This window comes from Periplaneta americana, chromosome 15 (assembly GCF_040183065.1).
Source record: "Periplaneta americana isolate PAMFEO1 chromosome 15, P.americana_PAMFEO1_priV1, whole genome shotgun sequence".
Taxonomy (NCBI): Eukaryota; Metazoa; Arthropoda; class Insecta; order Blattodea; family Blattidae; genus Periplaneta; species Periplaneta americana.
This window is the reverse complement of record NC_091131.1, coordinates 511450-537320: the sequence shown is the minus strand read 5'-3', so window position 1 is coordinate 537320 and position 25871 is coordinate 511450. Positions and strand designations below refer to the sequence as shown.

The 25871-nt window shown below is 37.1% G+C and overlaps 1 protein-coding gene across 1 annotated transcript in view; it reads right to left on the bottom strand.

Annotated features, from left to right (window-relative positions):
• LOC138715781 (platelet binding protein GspB-like) overlaps positions 1–19537 on the bottom strand; it is a 173629-nt gene extending 154092 nt beyond the window's left edge. The window contains exon 1 of the mRNA XM_069848844.1: positions 19084–19537. Coding sequence (XP_069704945.1) covers positions 19084–19253 — 170 coding nt within the window. The 5' untranslated portion in view covers positions 19254–19537. The remainder of the gene's footprint in view (positions 1–19083) is intronic.
• Positions 19538–25871: the final 6334 nt, after the last annotated feature.

The following is a 25871-nucleotide window of genomic DNA, read 5'->3' as shown; positions in this document are numbered from 1 at the left end:
AACAACAATATCTTATGTCAGAGCTGCTGGTCCTTTGATTTGTACTCTCACTTTGAGAGAGGAACAGAGGTTGAGAATGTTCGAGAAGAAGGTACTTAGGAGAATATTTGGACCTAAGAGGAATTAAGTTACAGGGAAATGGAGAAAGTTGCACAACACAGAACTGCACGCATTGTATTCTTCACCTATCATAATTAGAAACATTAAATCCAGACGTTTGAGATGGGTGGAGTTTTTTATTTTTTTATATATTTTTTTAAGTGGGTTATTTTACGACGCTGTAGCAACATCTTTGGTTATTTAGCGTCTGAATGAGATGAAAGTGATAATGCCGGTGAAATGAGTCAGGGGTCCACCACCGAAAGTTACCCAGCATTTTCTCAGAAAAACCTCAACCAGGTAACTTGCCCCGACCGGGATTCGAACCTGGGCCACCTGGTTTCGCGGCCAGACGCTCTAACCATTACTCCACAGGTGCGGACCATATGGGTGGATCCAGAAATGCATATAGAGTGTTAGTTGGGAGACCTGAGGAGAAAAACCTTTCGGGAGGCCGAGACGTAGATGGGAGGGACTGGATTAATCTTGCTCAGGATAGAGACTGATGGTGGGCTTATGTGAGGGCGGCAACCTGCGGGTTTTTTTAAAGCCATTTGCAGGCCCGGGTAATTAAGGAGATCGCGAAAATCACGACATAATACAATAGATTTTTACTAATCTTTACGGATTAAGTGATTTTGATTAATAACCTAAACTAATTAATAATATGCGGATAAAACAATCGCGACAAATCGCGAAATACAGTCCTAATAGCGAAATATGAACACATTCAGGAATTATTACTATTGCTTCGTTTTATAGCGAATTTCATATTGTGAGTTTTTTTCAGATTTTTTTTCACTTGAATTTGTTACAGTGTATATCCAAGTAGTCTACATTACATGATATTCCAGGTATTCTGATTACATTAGTGAACTCAAAATACGGAGAATTCAACATTTCACTAATATTTGAAAGTGTTAATTTGAGGGCTGCAAGTTTTTTTTTTTTTTTTAACGAATGTGTTAGATATAGTCTCAATCCAAAAAATATTGTCTATTGGCCAAACCGCACCTTTATCAGAATCCAACGAACCTTTACTGTTAATTATTTGGAAAGTAATATTCATACTGTGTTAATATACCAATTCCAAAATAATTGTATTTTCCAAAATTTCCATTAATCTCCGCCAAGAATACAAATCAATCTCCAATAATCTCCGCGGACACCAATATTAAAAAACACAAATGATAAAATTAATTTCCATAAATACCTGCCCCTGGCCATTTGTAATAAATAGGCTATTTCTTATTTTGTTAGGAACAAAAAAAGTTCATCAGGACAATAAAATTGTCGCAGAACCAATCTGAAACAAATTACACAGAAAGAAAGAGGTAAGTATCTGTAATGTCAGACATCTTGAAATGATGACGTCACACAGGCCCTCTGCCACAGAGTCGGAGAAAACACCTGGTGGTACGTGATTGTGTGGTACTCATACTATTCCCTACACTACTGCAGTCTGTTCGGGTCTGGTGCTAACGTGTCCTTAACAACTGAGGTCGGCCAGCTAATTGTTCCGCAGTATAAGCAACACGCACCAATTGTGGTGCAACAGGACCGTGGAGGTAACGTGCGTGAGGAAGACTGAATATTGCTTACGCAGCAACTACTGAACAGTTGTTACTGTATTACTGTGGAGGCACTGTATCTCTTACAAGGGGAATTACTAGGTTATAGGGATAGGCGACAACTGGGAAGATTAGTCCAGTGTTGTCAACTCATTATGAAAGAAAAAAATATGCTAGCTGATCAAAAAAAATTTTTGTGCAAAAATAGCTACATTGCAAAATTGGATTCAACTATAAATACACATGTAAAAATGCGACAGTCAGTCAGGAGAGGTCCTTAACTGCAAACCCAGTATTTATTCATTTATTTATTTAATAGATTTATTTATACCGACAGAGTTAAGCCTTCTCTTCCGCTCAACCAGCATAAGAACAATAGCAAATACAAAAAGGACAGAGATAAGGAGGAATATACATTCTGGTTTCCGCCTTCCTCTTCGTCTTCTCACATGATCCGTATCATCTGATATCTTCTTCTACCACGAACTTTTCTCCCGTTCACCATTCCGTCCAGTGTATCTTTCAGTAGGCAGTTTCTCAGCCAATGACCCAGCCAATTTCTTTTTCTCTTCCTGATCAGTTTCAGCATCATTCTTTCTTCACTCACTCTTTCCAACACAGCTTCATTTCCTATTCTGTCTGTTTCTTTCACATGCTCCATTCTTCTCCATATCCACATTTCAAATGATTCTAGTCGTTTTTCTTACCTTCGTCGTAATGTCCACGTTTCTGCCTCCCCCATACACAATGCCACACTCCACACAAAGCACTTCACTGTTTCTTCCATCATTCTTTCCCCAGAAGTCCGCAGAATGTCCTGATACTAGCCATGCTGTTGGTGATTGGAGTGGAACTGAACCCAGGACCTGTGAAGTGCGGAGTATGCAGGACTGGTCTTCTGTGCAGCACCTGTTCGACGTGGTTTCATTTCAGCTGCCAATAACTCAAGAGGGACCAGCATATTGAGGAGAACTGGAGGGACATAGCTGTTGAGACCACGGACACAGAATTTGAAACGCTGAAGAACGAGGTGGCTGAACTAAAAGGGAATTGCAGAACGGCTGAGAGAGATGGAAGCAGAGAACAGGCGAGTACGCGAGAAACGACATGGGGAGGCGAGCGAGGTGAAGCAGATAGTAGTGACAGGAGATTCCATGGTGCGACATGTGGGACAAGAAAATAAGTGCTGTACTAGCCGGGGATACGAGTCGAAGAAGTGAGACACAAACTGGGGCAACAGGAGAAAAGGGACAGAAAAACTATAATATTACATGTGGGGACCAATGACCTGAGGAGACGATTTGAGTACGTTATGGGAGATATGTACGACTTGGCGGTAAGGACGAAGGAGCTGCATCCCCAGGCAAAGATAATTATCAGCGGGTTAGTGCGGCGAAGAGATTTTCACTGGACTCGGATTGGGCGAATCAATGAGGCATTCGACTGGGTGGCAGATAGGACGGAAGCTACATTCGTGGATCGGTGACGGGGACCTGGGACGTGACGGAGTCCATCTAAATCGACGAGGAGCGACGGAACTAGGAGCGCTGTTCTCGAGGGCGGCGGCAACGCAGAGGAGCAACGACCGGGAATGACGGCGGCAAATAGCATGTACGAGTATTATTACGGCGGAGAAAGCGGCGACGGCGGCGCCAACGGGATCAGCAATATTATGTTGTGTAATGATAAGCCTTAGCAGTGCTGCAGAAGTATTTACAATCAATCAGCTGAATTCTGGAACCTAGTAGATTCGCATAATCCTGACGTCATAATAGGAACGGAATCATGGCTTTCCAGCGAAGTAACAGACTCAGAAGTATTCAGAAACGACTATGCAACATACAGACGCGACCGCGTCGGAACAGGCGGAGTGGTTTTTATGTGTGTAAAAGAGCGCTGAAAATGTTAAAGACTTGGAGTTCGAAATGCTGGATGTAGACAAAGCGGATGATTATTCGCGAAACATATTACACATCATCGGTTTATACAGGGCTCCGAAAGGAGACTTGAACGTACTGTGTAAAATAAGAGATATGTTGGAAAATAGACACATTCGCGGTCAATATGTTATCGTCGCGGGAGACCTAAACTTGCCCCAGGTAAACTGGCAGGGTGCAATAGAGGGAGGGATGGGTCAAGCTCAGTCATTAGTAAACTCACTCATCTGGAAATATAACTTAATACAAGTAACAGATAGGGCGACAAGGGGAGATTCCTTACTAGACATATTTATTTTAAGACCCTCAGGTATTGAAGTGATTCCAGGTATTAGTGACCACGACGCGGTAATTCTTATATTATGGAATGCTAAGTACAAGCAAAGGAACAAAGAACAAAAATATCTTGCAATATAACAAAGCGGACAGAGAAGGCTTCCAAAATTATCTTCTACAAAAGTAATCATTATGGGTAGTAAAGGGCAGTAGTGTAGAAGAATGCTGGGTTGAGTTCAAGCAGATTATATTAACAGGAATACAGAAATTTATCCTGCTTAAACGTTTATCAAACAATCCCGATCCGGAATATTATAATGAAAGCTAAGGAAATCCTACAGCCAGCGCAAGGAAAGCGTTGCAAAACAAACAAAATTCACACAACTATCGAAAGAACTGCTCATTGCGAAGAAGATAGCGCAGGAAAATTGCCTAATAAACTTTTCAAAGGTGAACAAAACGTGTGGGTGGAATTTTATAAATATGTGAAGAGACGACGCAAGGAAAACTATTCGAGCCTCCCTCTAAAAAATGACAGCAATCAATTTATCGTACAGGACAACGAAAAAGCAGAAAAACTAAATTCCTATTATGCCACTCGTTTTGGGATGAGGGCAATAATACCACACTTAGCTTCTGTGGAAAATATAGACCAATTTTATATCAAGCCTAAGGACATAAGGAGAAGGATCTCTAAATTGAAATCCATAAATCAATAGCACCTGAAGGTATCGCCGGACACATGTTAAAATTGGGAGGGGAAGCCATGATTCCCTATCTAGTGCGTATATTTGAAATATCAATAAACAATGGTATTGTCCAGCGAGATTGGAAAGATGTAATAGTGGTGCCATTGTATAAGTCAGGGTCTCGCTCAGATACAAAGTAAATTACAGACCGGTCAGCCTCACCTCTGTGGTTTGCAAACAGATGGAACACTTCATTTCAGCTTATCTAAGGCAGCATTGGAATGATTCAAATTGGTTACATAATTGTCAGCACGAGTTTCGAGGGGGGGAGGCGGGGGGCTACTCATGTGAAAGTCAATTATTAACTGTACGTCAGGATTTAGCAGACGGAATAGATTCAAATAGCCAAGTAGATGCAGTGATTATTGACTTTTCACGCGCATTCGATGTTGTCCCACACGATATATTGTTGGTTAAGCTACAATCAACGGGGATTGACTTCAGAGTACTCCAGTGGATCAAGGAATTTTTAACTTGTCGCACTCATTGGCAGAGAGAATAGGTGGGGAAGGAATTATCGAAACCAAATGAAATTACTTCTGGAGTCCCACAGGGGAGTGTCTTGGGGTCTCTTCTATTCCTGGCTTTTGTAAATGATCTGCCAGTTAACATCTCGTCCAGGGTTCGCTTATTCGCGGATGACTGTATTGTATACAGGGAAATAAAAAGTTATGAAGATACTACTCTTCTTCAGAATGACCTCAATAGAATAAATGATTGGGCAATAGCCAACAAAATGAAAATAAATTCTCGAAAGAGCAAAGCCGTCAGGTTTACAAGAAAAAGAAATAAAATAACTGCATTGTATAGGCTACATTAGGGGGTGAAACCATTCCGGAAGTTAACAAATATAAATACCTAGGAATAACATTTAGCAGCGATCTCGGCTGAGAGAAACACGTTACTGACACAGCGGGAAAAGCATGGAGAGCGTTGCTTGTTGGAATTCTCACAGATTAGAACATATTAAGACACTGGAAAAGATTCAAAAACGGGCTCTCAAGCATTGCCATAATATTTCACCATTAAAATGGGACACACTCACGGACAGGAGAACGCGAATTCTATTATGCGCACTGTTCAAAACATACAGAGGTGAGCCTGCCTGGAGAGAAATAAAAAATAGGCTGCAGCCGCCAAATTACTCTTCAAGGAACGACCATATAAACTGAGGGAAAGAAGACAGAGGACGGACACTGGAAAGTTTTCTTTTCTCAATCGTACTATCAGGGACTGGAATGCTTTACCTGCAGACTTACTAAAGGCTTTACCATCAACCAAAAATGTATTTTAAAATAGGCTTAAGGACTTTATTAATAGACGGTAGTATATTATACACACCATTTAAAGGGTGTAATTGATATTTTGTTATTTGAAGTGTTGTATCAGTGAAGTGTGAAGTGTGTTGTGTAAGTGCAGTGTGTTTCTGTCAGTGAAATTGCATAGTTTATAGTGGCAGTGCAAAGTATTTGATCAGTGAAATCTTTTTAAGTATTAGTGAAATCAGGATATAATCAGTGAAATGTGTCGTAGTTCCAGTGCAGTGAGTGAGTTGTCAGCGAAATGAGTGTAGTGCTGAAAGGTACTTGTGCAGGTATGAAGATATCATACTCGTGGGTTTTAGTTCGAACTTGGGGTTAAGATACAAATTAGATTTACTTTAAATGTTATTTTAAGTGATCGTGCTTCATTTAATTTAGGATGCTCCCTGTTCCTGTTATTATTATTATTATTATTATTATTATTATTATTAATTGTCATTATTGAGTGTAATTAGTTACCACTGCCACCGGGTATATACCATTTGCAGTGTGAATAAATACATACATACAACTTCATACCTCTTAGCCCCAAATATTTTCCTAAGAACCTTATTCTCAAACACCTTTAATTTCTATTCCTCTCTCAAAGTGGAGTCCAAGTTTCACAACCATACAGAACAACCGGTAATATAACTGTTTTATAAATTCTAATCAGTCAGTTTGCACAGTGTGATAAACAAATGTTGGTGAGTTGTGAGCAGGCCATAGAAAGAAATTATCTTGTATTGTTTTAATATAGGCATGACAGAAAAAATAGTAGTTTCTGTATAACGACATTAGCTGTTCAAACCCAAAGCGAGTTGTTTGTCAGTTGATGTAGCCATCAAGGTGAAATATGGCTTTCTTGCAGAAGAAACCATGGACAACACTTGGCTGCTATATTATAATCAGGTTCACGCATCTCTTTCTGTTAGATGCTGAGCAACTTGACTGCAGTATGCAAATCCACCCAGCTCTTTAAACATCTGCCGAACAGACCTATCACTCAAAGTTTTACTGATGTTCGCCATAGACCTGTTGGAGAAGTCGTCCATGATTCTCGTTTGCGATGATAATTCTTGAGCACCCTGTTGTCCCCTTTCGTTGCCATAAGACTGATCCTGTATGACGGACTTGTCAATGCCAGCTAACATTGTTCAGTTATTTGGTGCCTCCTTATTAAATTGCTCCTCATACTGTTCTTTAACGTGAAGAAAACTTGGCCTATTCTGACATCCTTCTCCGTATGACCAGAAATAACGTTCCATGATAAATATCTTCTCCTCTATTGTGAAAACCGTAATTGCAGAAATCAACACAACACTGAATTCACAATAGCCTATGTCAAACTATTATAACATACTTCATTGCTAGAGAAACATGGACAGCAGATGAGCAATAATTTCAGTGTCATTTGCTTTGCCACATACCATATTATACCAAATTGGTATTGATTTATAACAGCATACAGGGGTAGTGATTTTCCTAACAGGTAGAGTTGTCGTATTTTGGTCTGAGTTTAAATTCCTATTGTAATCAGTTACTTCGCAAACAAGCGCTTTATGATCAGCATCTTTCGAGATCACAGACTTGTAGACTAACAAAACACATTACAGATACTAAAACAAATGCTTATAGACAACAACACACCACAAGAACACATCGAAAAAATCATCCAAATCATAGACATCATCACAAAGCAAAACTATTTCACTTACAACAACAAATACTACATCCAAACAGAAGGATTGCCCATGGGATCACCCATTTCTAGCATACTAGCAGAGATAGTTTTACACAACATAGAACAAACATACATACTCAACAATGATCACAACAAATATGCAGAAAACATAATATACTGGCACAGATACGTAGACACATAGGCTACTCATACTATACAAAGGAAACAAACGACAAATACACAAACTACACCAATACATAAAATACGCTCAAAACTTCAATACACACTGGAACTTGAAAACAACAACAACAACCACCACCACCACACATACACAACACATCTAACCACCCCATACAACACAAACATGCTGCATTCAGGACAATGGTACACAGATTACTCAAAATACCCATGAGCCAACAACACTACAATGAAGAAGTGAACACAAATATATAGCACAAGAAAATGGTTACAACCCAAACATAATAGACAACATCATAAGGAAGACAAAACAAAAACTTAACAAATACAAAACACACAAAACACAACACAAACACAAGAAATACATCACACTAACATATGAAAACAAAAGCACACATAAGATCGCATCTTCATTCAGAAAGTAGAAATACAACATAACATACAGAACAGATAACACACTACAAAGACATCTCAACACACGAACAACACAAACAAATAAATACAAACACACATGTAATAGTTGCGACAAGTTCTACATTGGACAGACAGACAGATCATTCCAAACACGCTACAAAGAACACATTAAAGCAATAACCAGAGGAGACACAATATATCTACATATACCGAACACATAACCAATGCTAACTACACATACAATAACATAAAACAGACATGGAAATCCCACACATACAACCCAAAAACCAAAAACTCAACACACTAGAACAATATGACACATTAAAACACACCCTAATCAAATTCTCAACACACAGATCAATTTCAGAACACACACACTATTTGACTCCACTTTTCAACATGCAAACGCACTCCTACAACAGGCAGCAATGTCGAGATGACGTCGAGATCTAGTAGGCTCTGATGATGGTGTACAGTATCCACCGAAACAGCTGTAAGCCACACGTGCTTATATAATTAACACTAGTAAGTTTGCCATTTAATCAATCATTTATATTTAAGTGTTAAAAGTAGTGTATGCAAGATTCAAGATGGAAAATAAATTGTAATGAATTTATATAACAACTTACTACAAAATACAAAGGAACAAGGCACAAACATTATTTCAGAATTGAAATAATTATGATAGCCTATAAGATAATTATGGTTTTATGACTATTTACGCATATTTATAAATTAATGATACCAATATTGCACATTAAATAATATAGTATCTATATTCTTCTAAGGAAAAACAATATGTAGCCTATTGTACTTGAATTATATTGTGTCACGAAGCATTGAAAGAAAGAAGCATATACTGGTTCGTAAATACACATATACAAACTGAAAAACAAAAAGTTTAATTCTATAGTGACACACGCAACTTTTTTGAAGCAACTAACTATGATCTTCATAGGATATTTAATGAAATACTTAGTAGTTCATGAAAAAAACATTACTGTCTTTTAACATAAGTATTCCTAAATATAAACACAAATTCTTAATGAAAAGAAATATAAATAATTGATTAAATGGCGATCTTACTCGTGTTAATTATGTAAGCATATGTGGCTTACAGCTGTTTTGGTGCTAATTGACACCATTCTCAGAGCCTTACGTGTCTCGGCGCCATCTCAACTTTACTGCCTATTGTGTGGGTGCGTTCGTGTGATGAAGAGTTGTGTCAAATAGTGTGTGTGTTCTGAAATTGATCTGTGTGTTGAGAATTTGATTAGGGTGTGTTTTAGGGTGTCTGTATAGTGTGTTGAGTTTTTGGGTTGTATGTGTAGGATTTCCATGTCTGTATTTATGTTATTGTATGTGTAGTTAGCATTGGTTATGTGTACGGCATATGTAGATGTATTGTGTCCTCTGGTTTTTGCTTTAATGTGTTCTTTGTATCGAGTTTGGAATGATCTGCCTGTCTGTCCAATGTAGAAACTATCGCAACTATCGCATGTGAGTTTGTATATGCCTGTGTGGTTGTATTTATTTGTTTGTGTTGTTTGGAAGTTTCCTTTACATTATAAGATTCATTATGATTGATAGGCCACTAACCATGAAATGTTTAGTGAAATACTGTCCCGTCCATAACATATTATTGTAGCTTACACCTTTAGAACCATGTCCATTTTTAATATGTAGACCCACGTGTTATCTGCCTACTCACCAAACTATTAGTCTTCCTTGAGTGAGAATTTTAGGTTTTAACTTTACAACATCCACTGTTCGAGAAACACCGCTCTCCATCTACTCCGAAATCAAAGCAAGACGAGTGCTTGTCTCATCAGCAGAAGTTTCACACAAGACACGTGCTGATGCTGTCAAGGGGATCCAGTAAGCAGTGCAGAGATGCACTAATACAGAGGTTTCTTACAAGGTGGAAAAATTTCAACGCCATACCAAATGTCCAGTCAAGCCAATATTTCTGGGCTTCTTTGTATCAAAGTAGCATTACAACTGGGAGAACTATATCAGAGCTCCATTTATACTGAGTTTGGAAGGAGGGGAACGCCAGTGAATTCAGACAGTGATACTGATTTTTAAGAACTTCAGACAGCATCCAAAGCGACTTATAGTGATGGTAAGCTATATACAGACACAGATACCGAAGGTGCAGAAGATTTCAAAAGATGACGTTAAGGGAGGGCAATACCAACTTATGGAGCATGTAGGTCAGAGCAGAAAGCAGATAAAACAGAAATACATAGTACTCAGTCAAGGAGACAGCATTGATTTCAAACACATTTTCTAAACAAAAACAACAAAGAAATTTGTGGTGAAGAGATAGGGTACTACAAAAGTAAAGTTCAAAATACTGTAGTTTTATTTCACACTAGCATACACATTAGGGTAGCCCTTAGCTATAGGTAATTTTCCGAAAGTTAAAATTGCGCTGCTCCCACACTCTTATTTTGTTCCAATCAACAAAAAAATAATCTGTGCAAATTTTCAGCTCAATCGGACAACTGCTTGGCGACCCTCAAACACTTTGAAGTTGTAACATAGTATACCAAACGATTAATTCCATACAAAAACGGTATGTTCTTCCCTATCTCGACCATTTCCTTTTTTTCTTCTTAGAGAAATTTATGTGAACATCCTGGAAACCCCAGCAATTGTTTAAAAATATTCTGAATGAAATTTCCCAAAAGTTAATTCGAAAAATTCCTGAAATAAGATGAAAATTTTAAGAAATAGGCCTATTAGGTTTTTTTAGTAAAGCACACAATTTCTACAAGAGAAACACATTTTTATTATTCTGATTTCAATATAATCAAAACATTATCTGAAGGAACAAACATTGAACATTATTTTTTTTTCTAAGGGAGGATTACGTAGCAGTTGGGTATTTTTTACGGTGTCTGGTAAAGATCTGTAAAACAAATTGTTTCTCAGTTTCATCTTTTGTGAGAATGTTATTGTAACCCTGAATAGTTTGACTTCTCTTTCTGCATCGTCATCCACAACAACTATCTTCTCAAGTTTTTCAATTCCACGTTTGTAAACAGGATCATCCTTTCAAGTTGAAGGGTCTTTGTCGAGGAAATCAGTGCTGATAGAAAATCTCGTGAAGAAAATTTTAGTACCAGGAGTTACAAAAGACGAAAACTCAATATTTGTAAAGGAAGAAAAATAATTTTGGTGCAGAATGTACCTCTTCAGTACATTTTCTTCTTCTTTCTCTTCTTCACCTTCGTCCACTTCCAGTATAACTTGAGTCATATTTGATTTAACCGTTGTTCGAACATAGTCATCAAATAAGGATAGAGCCACAGTTTCGGGAGCTAAATACCAGAGATGGCTGGAAAATTTATTTACTGCAGCCTTATTGATTTCTGGATCAATAGGTAATTAAATTTATCAGTTTACTCATGGATAGGAAATGATAAGGTGCTTTAAATGCTTCTGATGACCAAAATTAGGCTCGAACATACACTCGAGCAAGAAAAATAATTTATGTGTGCCTTGCTTCTCCAAATTGTTTCTAAGGTGTTGAAAAAAAGTGCAATTTATTATTAGATTTTCAGTATCACTCCCGAAAGCTTCCTCATAAGTAAATCCCATTTCTATCACTAATTTTGCACTATCAAAATCTTCAGAGAGACGAGGAGTAAAAACCTGCAATGTACCTCGAGGTGCTGGAACTACCCCTGCTGCTGCGCTTGTTGCTCTTTCGCCGTCGTCACCACCATCACTGCTTTGGCTGCTTAATGTTGAATCATCAGTTTGTGATGTAGCAAGCTGATGAGTAGTAAAATGTTGTTACATTTCTTCATAAGTCCTTTCTTTCCTGGCAGTTTCCTTTGCATTGAGCTTCAGTGCTTTTTCTTCCTTGTGTTTTAGTTTTTGATCTACAACAACCATACAGCCTGGTCGTCGTTTTTGGTGCTGAAGCATTAAGAAATTCTTATCTTCTTCATTTTTATCTCTCCCAAAGCATCTGAATCAACTTCGTCAAAGAGATCGTCCATAATTTCCACAAAAATATATATTTTTCTTTCCTTGCCTGTAGTTCTATTCAACTTTTTTCTGTAAACCCTTCCATTCATCATAGGGTTTGAATAACTTATCAACGCAGTGGTCAGATCTTCTAGTAGGGATTCGTGCTTTTCGCCAACAAATGGAAACTTCTTGAATCACCAGTGCTACACCTTCCTTTGTTGTTAAGACTTACAACTCTTACATTGTACAAGAAAAGTCTTAAAACTTGTCGGTTCGAAAGTAGTTTGGCTCCAACGATTTGATTGGAGATGTAGGCAACAAGAGAGACATTAGAGTCTTCTTAACTTGTGTGACGAACTACATAAAGAGGTTGATGCCATTTTACAACTCTAGGAAAAAAAAGTCTTGTAAGTCACTTTACACTAGCAGTCAGCAGATCAGCACAGGCAATTTTGAAACAATAATTTGAAAATCATTCATCAAAGACAAGATCATGTTTAGTTACAAAATAAGTGAATAAAGCACAAAATAATAATAATAATAATAATAATAATAATAATAATAATAATAATAATAATAATAATATAGGTTTATCTAATAATATTGGAAAAATTGTTTTCTGGACTAAAATTTCAAAACTTCATGGTCGATGAGGGTCGGCTAGAAGTTGTTCGACTGAACTGAAAATTTGCACAGATTGTTGTTTTGTTGATTGGAACAAAATAAAGGGGTGGGAGCAAAACTTTTAGAAAGTTGAAAAATAAGGGCCACCCTAATACACATTTGTACATTAAAATTAAGCAAGTTTTAAATAATTTGAATTATATGGAGTTATTGCTGTTGAATCTTTTGTCCATTTGTAACATGTCACCCAAACATTAGACATTACATTTTGCTGTATAAGAAGAAGAAAAAAAAATGTTAAAACTTCTTTACCCACATAAAAATAAACTGTAATTAATATACTGAAAGGCCAATGAAAACTTTCTTCAGATTCACAAAAAAAAAAAAAAAAAAAAAAAAAAAAAAAAAAAAAAAAAAAAAAAAAAAACCTCAAAACTAAATGCACCAATATTGTGGTGTCCAAAATGACGTCCTATTTGTAAAAACTTTTTCGAGTGATATAATACAATTAACAACCATCAAGTAGAACAACTTTGTAGTGTAATAATTGAACTGATAGTACATATGCATGCTTAATTAAAAAAAAAAAAAAAAAAAACCATTAATTTCATTTTGATACCATTGTATTAGGCCCATACACTTTTAAAAGTTAAAATTTTATCTCTGAATGTCCTGTCCATAACAATGGAATGGCTGTTTAGCATGAGGTCGAGTGATGCACTGTATTAAATTTGTACTCCCCTATCACGTCTAGTGTAAGTCTACAGGTAAGAGAGGGGTAGCAGGAGAGGTAAGGTTTGAATGCGTGCTGTTGTTGAAACAAAATTGAAGACAACACGTAATAAACTGGGATGGCATTGCTGGGTCAAGAACTTGGAGTATGCATAGTAACTTCACAGATCTATGTCAACTGAGTCAAAGGCTTTGCTCAAGTCAAGCAGTGTCAAAATGGTCAATTTTTGGTTGTCAGAGACTTCCCATATGGGTAATTCCATGCAAAACAGTATCACGAAAAACAGTCATATCTCCAAATTTGTTAAAAATTGTACATTCAACTCTTTATGTCGTATATATTAAACATGTACAAAATTATGTTTGTGACAGCTACTGTTTAAATGTAATGGGCAGTTAAAATATTTTTATTTGAGCACATAGCTCTATTTTAAATTTGTTTTCTGGCCATAAGAATAATTACAAACAAAATTTTTAAGATATCGTTAGATACCTTAAAAAATAGGTTATTAAGATACTATAATTCAGTGCACCTCTGAAAATTGTGTTTAAAGAAATTCAAATATATGTTAAAAAAAACGCCATTACATAAAATCGAATATTTCAATTCACATAAAAAAAAATAAATGACAATTTACTGAGCATTTTCATTAATCTGTCAAATTTTCATAATGGGATCTTCAAAAATAAGGAAGTTATAAATTAAAACAACTCGCCGTGTAAACGGTGATCTATTCCGCTCCACCATGCGCCATCACTGCTGCTGGTCACTGCGAGAAGCGTTTCCGCGTTGACGACCGGTACGCGTCACACGTCCAATTTCAACTAGTTTTGGTACTTCTGATGAAACAGAATAGGGTTTTATTGCTAACTTCCATTAACTGGAACCACACAGTGAACACTTCTTGTTCCGGGAAGTCTTGAGGCTGGCAAATCTTTGAGGATTTAGATTTTGTAACTACTTCTTCATGTTTTTTAATGGATGTGAATGACACAATAATTCCCTGTATATTGCATTTTGACCAATTATACAGTCCTTTAGGAGTTGAAATTAGAGTTCCTGACTTTTGCAGCAAGTCGCTTGATTGTACCCCTTACACTGTCACTGGGCCCTTTACCGTGACTAGTTCCAAAGAAATGCCACTCCGCAGGTATTTGAAAATCGTGTTCATGATTGAGTAGATTAATGGAGTTTTTTCGTTCTTGTATTCACTAGCTGCTCCATCACCGAAATCATATTTTTAGATATTTCGGTATGTGTTTGTTTCGGATGTTCTATCATTTTCCTTTAAAAAACATGAACTGTTGCACTATCGTGAACTAAGCATTCCGAAATTACTGAAAAACAAAGGTTCTCTAAATTACCACCAACTTAATTTCTGTAATATACTGTGAATGGGTATATTGTTGCTTGAGAAGTACTCGAGTGATGACCTTGTGTAGCATCCTGAATAATGAAACTGTAATTCTCTGAAAAATCACCAATGATAATGAACTCACCAGGCTTTATTTCATTTTTCAGCTACTTTCAATAATTTGCTTGAGACTTTGCAATGAAGTTTTGAATAGTATCTTGAATTTTTTATGCCAACCAATGAAGTTATTAATGAAATTTATACAGTCACATTTCACTAAAATCATATTGGCCCTGTCAGTTGTCGTCCTTTCTTTGTACTAAATTTCTACTAAATTTCTCTGTAACAATGACGTCAATATTTCTGATAGATTTCTGACAGATACATTTACAGTTCCTTACGTTCAGGAGCATAAATGCTTCTTCACTTGTTGAATTTCCCGCCTCTGATTGTAAACATTCTTCTTTGCTTGTTGATTTGTCAACCTTACTTTCACTCCCAGCAACTTCACTAATTATTTCAATTTTTGAAATCTTATGGCAAAGGCATTCTCAAATAGCATCACCTACCACTAAATGCGGGACCTTTTTACACATGCTACTTGTCACTTTTCTTTTACAGACTTGTGACGAATGTTTTTAAAGTCCGAAAGTGTTGCAGCATCACAGATGACTCCAACTTTTCGTCTTTAATTTAGGCATATTAAACACTTACAACTTACAATGACAAAACAGATCAAAATCGCCGTCTAAACTGAAGGGAAAAAGTTACAATGAGAGAACAGAACAAAACCACCCATTAAACTGAAGGGAAAAAGTTGCGCTGAGATTATAACAGGAAGAAAAACAAACTCTCACATGAAATCTTTTAGCGTACCGTTGAGCAGATGTCGCAACATCTGGCATTTGTCATATCGATCGCTAAGCACGCGTGTGGGTGTCTGGTACGAGCGCGTGATGTAATACACTGCACGCGACTTTGATCCTTAATGACAATATTTGCAATTCTGGTTTATTTAATATTTCCCAAAGTATTAGAGATCCCATCATAAAATTTTTGTAATGGATTAAGAAATTGTTTATCTCACCATAGAAAACAGAACATAGTAAAAAAAAAATATTCGATATGAAAATATTAACATTTCTTTATTTTACTGTAAGTTTTAATACATGCTCGAAGTAAAAATCCATAATAACTCAGAAGTAAGTTTAAATATATAGAGTCCTCAATGTACTGGCACAATTTTTACGTTGATACAATGAAGCATGTCATTTTAATAATATTTGTAACAATAGTCTACATATCAACTCCCCGAATATTTCACCCTTCATTACTTTTCAACCATTGGCGAGATGAAGTTCATATTAGGCCATTTAACTATTTATTATTATGACATTCATTTACTAGAATATTGAAAAAATCCAGAACTTGACGTTACAAATTTTAAAATTTTGTATGGAATGACCCATATGTGTTCCGTAACTTTACGTACGGTAATGCTGTATTCGTGCTATGTTCAGTTATGAAGTCGGTCTGATACTCATAAAGTAAGTTGTGTTCATTCAAGATGTCCGTCAATTGTTTGTCAACGATGTATGCCAATGCTTTTGACAGGGTGGGTTGGATGTTTATAGGTCAATAATCATTTGGGTTTGATGGATTATTATTTTTAGGAATGGGACACCTATAGGCCTATAGGCTTTTTCCTTACAGTTCGATATGTAGAGTTCATTAAAGATGAGTGTTACAGTTGGCAATATTATGTCTATGATTCTACAGTCAACTCCTTCAGCTTTAGTACTTATCAGTTTTATAATTTCCTTTACCTCTAAGTCTGTTACGTATGTGAACGAAAATTTCTCGCTCGTTTGACAGGTTGCATGCAGTAGTTCAAGCACTGTCTGTTCTTTTTCCTTAGGATCAATTAGATTGTGAATGTATCATAGTAAAATCGTTCATTAAGAGTGTCCAGTGTCCAGTGAAATAAGAAAAGTCGTTTATCTGGTCCTTCTGCCTCCCTATGCCCATTGCCTTCAAGTCTCTCTGCCAGCGGATTTTAGATAGTCCAATAATGTCATGCATGGGTCGTAGTTTCGAATTTATTACTTCTTGGGTAACTTTGTTATTTAATTGCTTGTCCTCAGATCCGGTCTGTCTGTATTTTCGGCAAGCTGTGTCTCGTTCAGTCATCACAGTGCATATTGAGGAAATTAACCATGGAGCTGCTGCTCTTTCCACTCGTTTCGATTTCAGTAGTGTGTGTTTATCATACATTTGGGTAATGTAATCATTGCAAATCGAAATAGGCTATTGTGTCCCAGGTAATCATGAGTGCGCCTGAGACTAAAGTCGTCTGATCAATGCATTTTAGATCTCTACACATCATTCTTTTACAAATATTTCGAAGGCATTTGTGGGAGTAGGCTAGGCAAGGTAAATAATATCATGCGGCGATATTCCCAGTTCAGGTGCCTGTCTGTGTGTCATGGCAAGTGATAGCCATTATGTCCAGTAAAGTCTCAGAATGTGGAGTGTGTGAGTACGACTGAGGGGAAGGACTGTCAATAGTTGTGTTTATGATATTAGAAATTTTTTGGTTCTTCTGTATTTTCAGAACTATAAACATTCTAAAACGCCTCAGTAAAACAACAGTGTTGCAGTGGCTCCAGGAGCATTCAGCTAAGAAAGGTGCAATGTTTCCAGAGAAAACTTCGTATCAGTCTGCTAAGTTCTTAATAAAAAACCAAGTGAAGAACACTTTCACGTGAAAAACAGAAGCCAGAACATCAAGGAACCTGATATTCAACACACCACATGGCCCAAGGAGGACAGCAGTCGCGCCTCAACACTGAACCCAACTTCTTGGGGAACCATTTGCACCAACACCTGACTGTGTCCTCTGCAACGAGAACGAGGAAGAAGAGCTGCACAGACACCCCCAGCACTGCTCTGTGTACAAGACTGATTACATACAGTACCTACTGGAAAGCTCGAACAAACATTTGTGATCACTTTGGAAAATGATTGCATTCAATGTTCCTGCCATTAGACTAAAGTAATGTTAATTTTATTTTGGTTTCAACAGGTTACGTTAGCTTAGGTTTTTATTATCGTCAAGATGAAGGTGAAAGCGATTGAGTGTGGCGCTCTTGAACAGGTAGTGATGTTTTGTTTTCTATGTGGGCAGTTCAAGTCAGTCGGTGTCTATTCCAAAATCGGCGGAAGTCACTCAACGCTCGTTTTTCTCGTACCGTATTTGTCCCATCTTTACATTTTGTATTTCTTACTTTTGTTGTGGTAGAAATGAATTCGGAACACCTCAAAATCTGTGCTTCAGTGGCTGGCCATGATAATATCTTTGAAAAATATTGCAGTGCAAGAGGTCAAATGACTTTATTGTCAAACGCCTGACATTAGAAAACAACAACAACTTTTGTTGTAGTATATATATGTTTATAGCATCATTCTCGATGCTCATGGCATTACGTAAATACAACAATTTTGGTCTACATTCTGCTCATTTTCTCGGAAGTAATTTTTTCGTCATACAGTTTCGTGTGGTTTTTGGGCAGTTACAAAGTTCTTGTTAACTTCTTGACAACGCGCTTATAAATACGTAAATCCCGTTATATAAGAGTACTCTAAGTTTTTTTCATCTGCTTCAGTATCCACTTGGCCTCTTATAAAATTAAATACGTAAATTATGTTTTCCAGCAAGTAAAGGCGGCTGAAGCGTAAAAGTGATCATATCACGCTCTTTTAATGCCACGGTCCAGAAAACACGGGAGCTCTATCTCCCACCTCAATGGCATGTAGGTTTTATTTTCAGAGTTAATTTCAAGGGTTAGGCAATATATAAGTGATGATCTTTTCAAAACAATGCATAAGATATCTTTAATAAGATGAAGGTAGATCCTCCCAATATAGAACATCATGCAATTCATAACGTTAGTAAACATAACCGCAAAACACGCTAAGTACCAAGATTTTTAAGAAATGAAGACTAACATGAAAGAACTAATACAAAAGCAGTGCCAGCTGTCTCCTTTCTTCACGAACTTTGAAGCTATTTATTTCAGTGAGTCATGAACAAGTCATAACTCCTACTGCTTAAGTAGGCCTAGTCATTAAAAGTGAATTGCTATAATTTACTTACTTTTGATTGAGGTACTGTAGAGTCCAATCCACAATTTCTCCAACTAGTTCCGAATCACACAAATAATAACCAGCTACTTTGACTGGAAGCTGATCGTCGGGATTCACTGTCGTAGCAAATTCTTCAAAAAACCTCCTATAAATCGTCAAGTAATCTTTCGTGTCTGCCATTGTATAACAATTCCAAGAGATATTTGCGCTACGTCAAGAATGAGCAAATAAAGCAACTTTGCAGATAAGACTTGCAACTTCGTTTTTATTGATATGTAAAAAATTTTTGTACTTCTGTTACACTATGGAACTGTAGTCTCTATTAAATTAAAGTGTAAGTAAACCTTCATATTTTCGGCAATACATACTCCTCACTACTTATCAGACGACTACCTAAACAAAAACGAACGCGAACTGCTCTGCCTGCTTTAACCAACATGAAATCAACACGAACCACAATCTGTTCAAAATTTCATAAATACAAATTATTAAAAATAATGTCTCTTAATAAAATTACAATAATGAAGACGAAATTGTAATCTTAAGTTATACATAACTATTATAAGTATATGATTTTATAAATATACAAGTATTATTTTGTAAATATATATTGGTAACATTGTATGTCAATTTTGGATTGTAGTTGGTAAGTCTTACACCAGATAGCAGAATATTTGTGGGAAATGTGGTGCTATCTGTGCAGTAAACTAAACAAATACTAAATTTGGAATGTTTTGGAAGGGATTTTTCAAGATTTTTTTGTCGTCGGAGAAACAATAGACTGTGCCGGTACTATTTCGCATTGTCTGTGATGAGGCGATAGTAGCGATCCTAGTTGTTAGCAACTATCTATGGATGCATATTCCCTACGTATTGAGTTTCGTGGCTATATACTAGACTGTGGTGAAACTCTAGTAACTTCGAAAGTTTATTTTTATTTTTTTTTTTTTTACACAAGACTTTTGAGCAGGGATGCCAATGTCAGCAGTTTCTCGCTAAATTTGGCGGTTTTTTTATTACTTCATTCCTCACTGCGGTAAAATTGAACGAACGGCGGTCGGCGGAAACTCTGGATGTTTTATGCAGAAAATTAGGAGAGTATGAGTGGAAATTAGCGGTTTTTAAAGTGAGGTTCAAATGAAAAAGTAATTTGTTAAACAATTCAGTTGGTTAATTTATTTCCACAGTTGCGATGTGTACAATATACATTCTTGCCCTACAGTAATATCACAGCTTCGGAGAACCCTGAATTGATTAATTATTGCTACCGGCAATGCGTCTGAAAAGAGATTGGCTCGGGTTCTGTGGATTGTTATTGCAGGTTGCCCTCATCTTAACAATAAAGTTGCGAAACAATATGGGATAGGCCTACATGTTAAATTCAATTCTAATAGTTCCGGCACTTAGGAAAGTGTTACCAATGTTGCCATGACTATCAACTTCAACCACCGCTGTGGAGTAATGGGGAACGCGCCTATCTGTTACTGAGCGGGCCCGGGTTCAAATCCTTGTTGAAGCAAGTTTGGCCTATGGTACCTACTAGAGGTTTTTTTTTTTCGGGAATTTCCCTCAACCCAGTAAGAGCAAATGTCGAGTAACTTTCGGCGTTGGACCCTGGACTCATTTCGCTGGCATTAACACCTTTATCTCATTCAGATGCTATATAACCATGTTATTTAGTCAACTGTCCAAAGACAGGTCTGAATCTCACAAGTGATACCAACAAGGCACCACTTATGAGACTAGACCAGAAAATAATGGGGTAGGGTGGCCAATTCCTTTCCTCGATTGCATACATGTTACACTATATCAGTCTTCAGATGCATACAAACAAGTTCTTCCTCCGACAGATATCGTCAAATAAGATGTACTGCCTGATAATAAATGTCATATCACCCAGAACCTCAATCAGAGGTAATGTATCATAGCAGTTGAAAACGCGTCGTAAAATAACCAATTAAAAAAAAAGACTATCAATTTCCGGATGCGGGATCTTAAAAAAAAAAAAAAAAAAAGATAGCTAAGGCAGTACATCAGCAAATCCTTTCTTCCAATACTACTGAATGTAACCCCTGATCACATATACAGGGCCTTTCATAAGTAACGAGTCTATCTATGCAGAACATTCGAGAACGTGTGATTTAATAAATAATGGGGCGAGTGAGTCAACTGTAAGTAAGTCAGTCAGATGCGAGAGAGCTATTTAGCCTTGGACAGCAGAGACGTATCCAGAGGATCTGAGTTCGAGGTGCAGTGAACTTGAGTGAGTCCGTAACTGTGGCAGCGTCCAGGTGAGTGTGGCGTATCCGGAAGTCTTGGGTTCGAAATGCAGTGAACTGTATCTGGAAGTCTTGGGTTCGAAGTGCAGTGAACTTTATCTCGAAGGCTTGGATTCGACGTACCGTGAACTTGAGTGAGCTAGAAGAACTAGCCAAGGCAAACGAACTGTGAACTGACAGTTTTGTTTTGTACATAGTGTTTTGTGAACATCAGTTGAAATTAGGAGTACATTGTTGTTCTTCTCAATAATACACGTGAATTGACATTGTCGTTCGGTGGGGTGCAATAACGACTACTGTGTTGTTGTGTTGAGTGGAATACCCATTGTTGACGGGTGTGTGATTAAAGTTAGAAATAAAAGTCACATTATTGTTGAAAATAAAAGTTACAGTATATAAACAGAGCGTATCAAATAATATTTGGGATCAGTGTGTTACAATTTTCATCTAGATATTACCCTATTTTTGATTATCTTGACTCTCATTATTGTCAACTCTACCATTTTGTTTTATCTTTAGTGGTGTAATGGAATATTTTTCATTTTAGTACGATAATTTCACACTTGTAATTTGAAATGTCATTAGCTTTTGCTATAATGACAGCTAATAAATACTATACTATACCGTACTAGTAGGGATCCAGCAGTAAAAATATGAAGCCCTTTTTTGTTAGGGAATCTATTATAAACAGCTTCCAATGCTAGCAATTTTAGGACATCTTTTGGAGTGTCACTTTTCCTGGTATCTTCAACCAAGTCCAGATAATACTCTATTTCTGTTGCTTGTGCAGGGTTAGTTTTGTGAATTAGATTTTCTTTACTTGTTGGGAGTAGTTTTATGAATTAGATTTTCTTTACTTGTTGGGAGATTTATCTTTTTCTTAATTTCATGCACTTTAGAAGGAAGCTTTCCTGAGATTTGAAGTTAACTGTGAAGTTTCTTAGTTCCCAATTACTCAATGGAAGTCTGATCAATTTTTCGTATTGAATAATAGTATCCACTTTCAGTTCACCTTGAATAGCAGACTGATGAACTATTAGTTGCATTGCAGGTATTGAAGTAGATTTGATATCGCCTGTAAAATCACAGACTTTGATTTTGTAATCTTCTTATCTTTTTTTTAATTACTGGTTGCAAGGAGTAGTAAACCTGTCCTATTCAAATCCCATCCTTACCTTCCTGTCCTGTAACCTGTTTTAACAAGGCTCTGGGAACCGAGCCACAGTGGCATAATTGTGGCATGCCATCAAATGTCATTTCAGCATGCCAACGTTCTATGGCATGCATAAGTGTGATGAAAAAGAGATATGGTCGGTGGAGATGTCGGACAATCCTTCTGGCTAGGTCATATGGACCTGCTAACCAACGGCACATGTGATCTTCCAAACAGTTTGGGGGTTGTGTGTAGGTGATATAACTGCCATAATATAAAAATACCGTGCCTATGTTAAACAGTTACACTTGTTGCTACAATAGCTTTATGTGTGAGTGGAAATGGTGTAACTGTTCAGACTGAAGGGAGCAATGAAATACATATAAAACGTATTACGCGTTTTGTAATCAAGTGCATGGTTAGTTAGAAAATTAGGCTAAAAGTCTGAGTAGTTTGGCAACAGCGCGCTGATGGCTCACATACGAAAGTGCACACGCACGCACGCACGCACACACACACACTCTCTCTCTCTCTCTCTCTCTCTCTCTCTCTCTCTCTCTCTCTCGGCCTGCACGTCTGAGTTCTGCCTGTTAGTCACTCCAGTAGGATTGCGAGATTTCCTAAAGGCAGGAAATAACTATATAATGTTTTTATTTATTTTAATAAAAAAACTGCAAAGGGATAAATCATTCCTTATCATTTTCTCTAATAAGAGTAAAATCAGAATCGTATTGAGAGTACTTATTGAGTGAAACAGTGATAACATTTAGGGGAATTTTTTTTCTGGGAAAAGTATTAATTAGGGGCTAATATGATATTAGAATTGTTTGTTGTACTCTATCCAAGGGATAAGCTGTTAAAATCTGCACAGTTATATTAATTCCATTGTGTGTATGTGGGTGGAAAACTCGCTAATAAAGCGAATTATTAATTTACAAATGAAAAAAAAAAAACAGTCCCATCTGTTCGACGAAAATTTTTCACCAGATCTGCTATGAGTGGACGTATGATTTATGTAGGGAGAAGCGCGGTAGGTACATGCCATGTAAGACTTGTGCTATATAGCTAATGAACGGCGTCATTTTGATATGGCTGTTTACCATTTGATAAACAATAAATTGCCCACTGAACACTCTACTCCATTATTATTAATTAATAACACAGACAATACACCATCAAAATCTTGAACTGAGTTGCATAGGGCTCAATACTTTGTATTTAATTGAAATTTCGGCTTATTAATAGAGAGTGTGGGTCTATGAGCTGAAGAGCATGCAATGTATTTTCTCTTCATGCGAAGTGCCATTTCTAAATTAGTCCCAGTTCCTAACAAAGGATAAACTTCAGTTTACTGCTTCCTTCCTTCCCCTCTATCCCTACCACTCCTACCTCATATGCACACACAGTAAATTATTAGCACTGCCCTTTAAGTACCTTTTCATAAGTGTGATGATGAGCATTCGACAAACACAGGCAAAAAAAACTGTTGGCAGTGAGGAAAGTTTTCCCACAACAAATTTTTCGTATAGTTCACTCAAGGTGTATCGTACGTCTTTATTATCACTTTAATACGCAGAACCTGTGATTACAAGTGAAACAAATGGTCGCAGATATTACTGCAGCACAACTAATTTTATACGAAACTTCGGCAACCTCATACCATAGCTAGGGGAGATGCATCATTGGGCGTGGTCACGCAACTTACACTCACGGTCTAATTACTAATGACATCACCATTCGGCTGTGGCTTCAGCAAACATTTGAAATTCTGCCATCTTTTGTTTCACACAGATCCAGATAAATAATCTGGTGCAGGGAAAGATGCATACTATGTACGCCAAAACCTACCTGATCGACAAAATATTATCCGAAAATGGTCACACAGTTCTCAGACTTCCACACTACTGTCCCACCATCAAACCTATTCAAGAGTCAAACAGGAACACAATGCTCAAACTGAAGGATGTGGAACCATTATGTCGCCAGAAGTTTAAAGAAATTGGTTATGTAGAATGAAGAATATAAGTAACATTATTATGAAAAGAATGGTATGGCCAAAGAACCACAGAAAGAATACTCCTTCAAGATAAAGGTGCTGAAAGCAGCAATAGTAGCAACAGACAGAAACTGAAGACATGTCAGGGATGGAAGAGTACCTACTTCACTGTTCGTCATTTACTTATATGTAGGCCAATTTATCAACAGAGTTGTTGTTGTTGTTGCCCAGAGTGTGACCTAGTAGGCTGGTCTAAGCTATGCTCGCAATGAGATGAGGTGATGATGGATGCCACAGGAGAAAAGCCCTGTGTTACCTGTACCAACACAAGTTATAAGTCTAGTCCACCATGGCAGCAGAGTTGAGGGCAATTCATTTGTTATTCGAGTGTGTGTATGCAGAGCGATGAAAACTGTGCACATGGCATGTGGCTCATGTCAAGAATGCTGCCAGTGATCAACAACATGCACTAGACGCTTTTGTTCAGGAAGACAAGCATTCTCACCCTTGTCTCTCTCTTTCTTTCTCTTTTTAAATAAATTATTTTTCTGGAGAGAGACAGAGAGAGAGAGAATCTGGGAAAGGACAGCTGCCCTATAACAAAAGGTACCATTCAGTTAATTTCCTTTGTGTGTGTAAACAATATTTTCACACAGTTCAGTTTTTTCTTTTCAGCAGCTCATTTTAGACTTCATTCACATGTCTTATACCTTCTGCATGGAAGGCTGCAATACAATGTTCATTTCCTCCGATGCACACTGCTGAGGGATTTCCCAACACCGTGGCTGGGGCTATTCAAATGTTGGTTTACCAGGAGTGACAATTATTTTACAACCTATTACAAAATATTTCTAAATGATGGAAAATATAACACATTTTGTAAATAAACTTTAATATACTGATATATTGAAAGTCTACTCCATCACTGAAACGGAAATAAAGACAAAAAGAAGCCCCCAATACTAAAAAGTGTCAATCACTCTTGATATCGAACTCTCGAAGTATTGAGGACTCAACTATAAATAAAACATTTTGCTAATACCCTCAGCTGCTTTGATACAGGCATGTGCAACTACTCCGTGGTTAAGTCAACTGCTGCTGATTCATATATATCACCAAATGTTTATTTTCGAAAGTCTGTACACCACATATATGGATGCACTATATCCTTATGTTTATCATTGTTTAAATGACGACTGAGTTCTATGACTGATACCGTAACACGCATCGAACATCTGATTCAGAAATATTTACCACATGTAGGTCTGCAGTCCCACAGTTCCTTTTGGTAGCACAAGAGTAAAGTAGTAAAGTAGCTACTCTATTACACAACACAACTGGCTTTCTTCTACTATAGCCACACTTGCAAC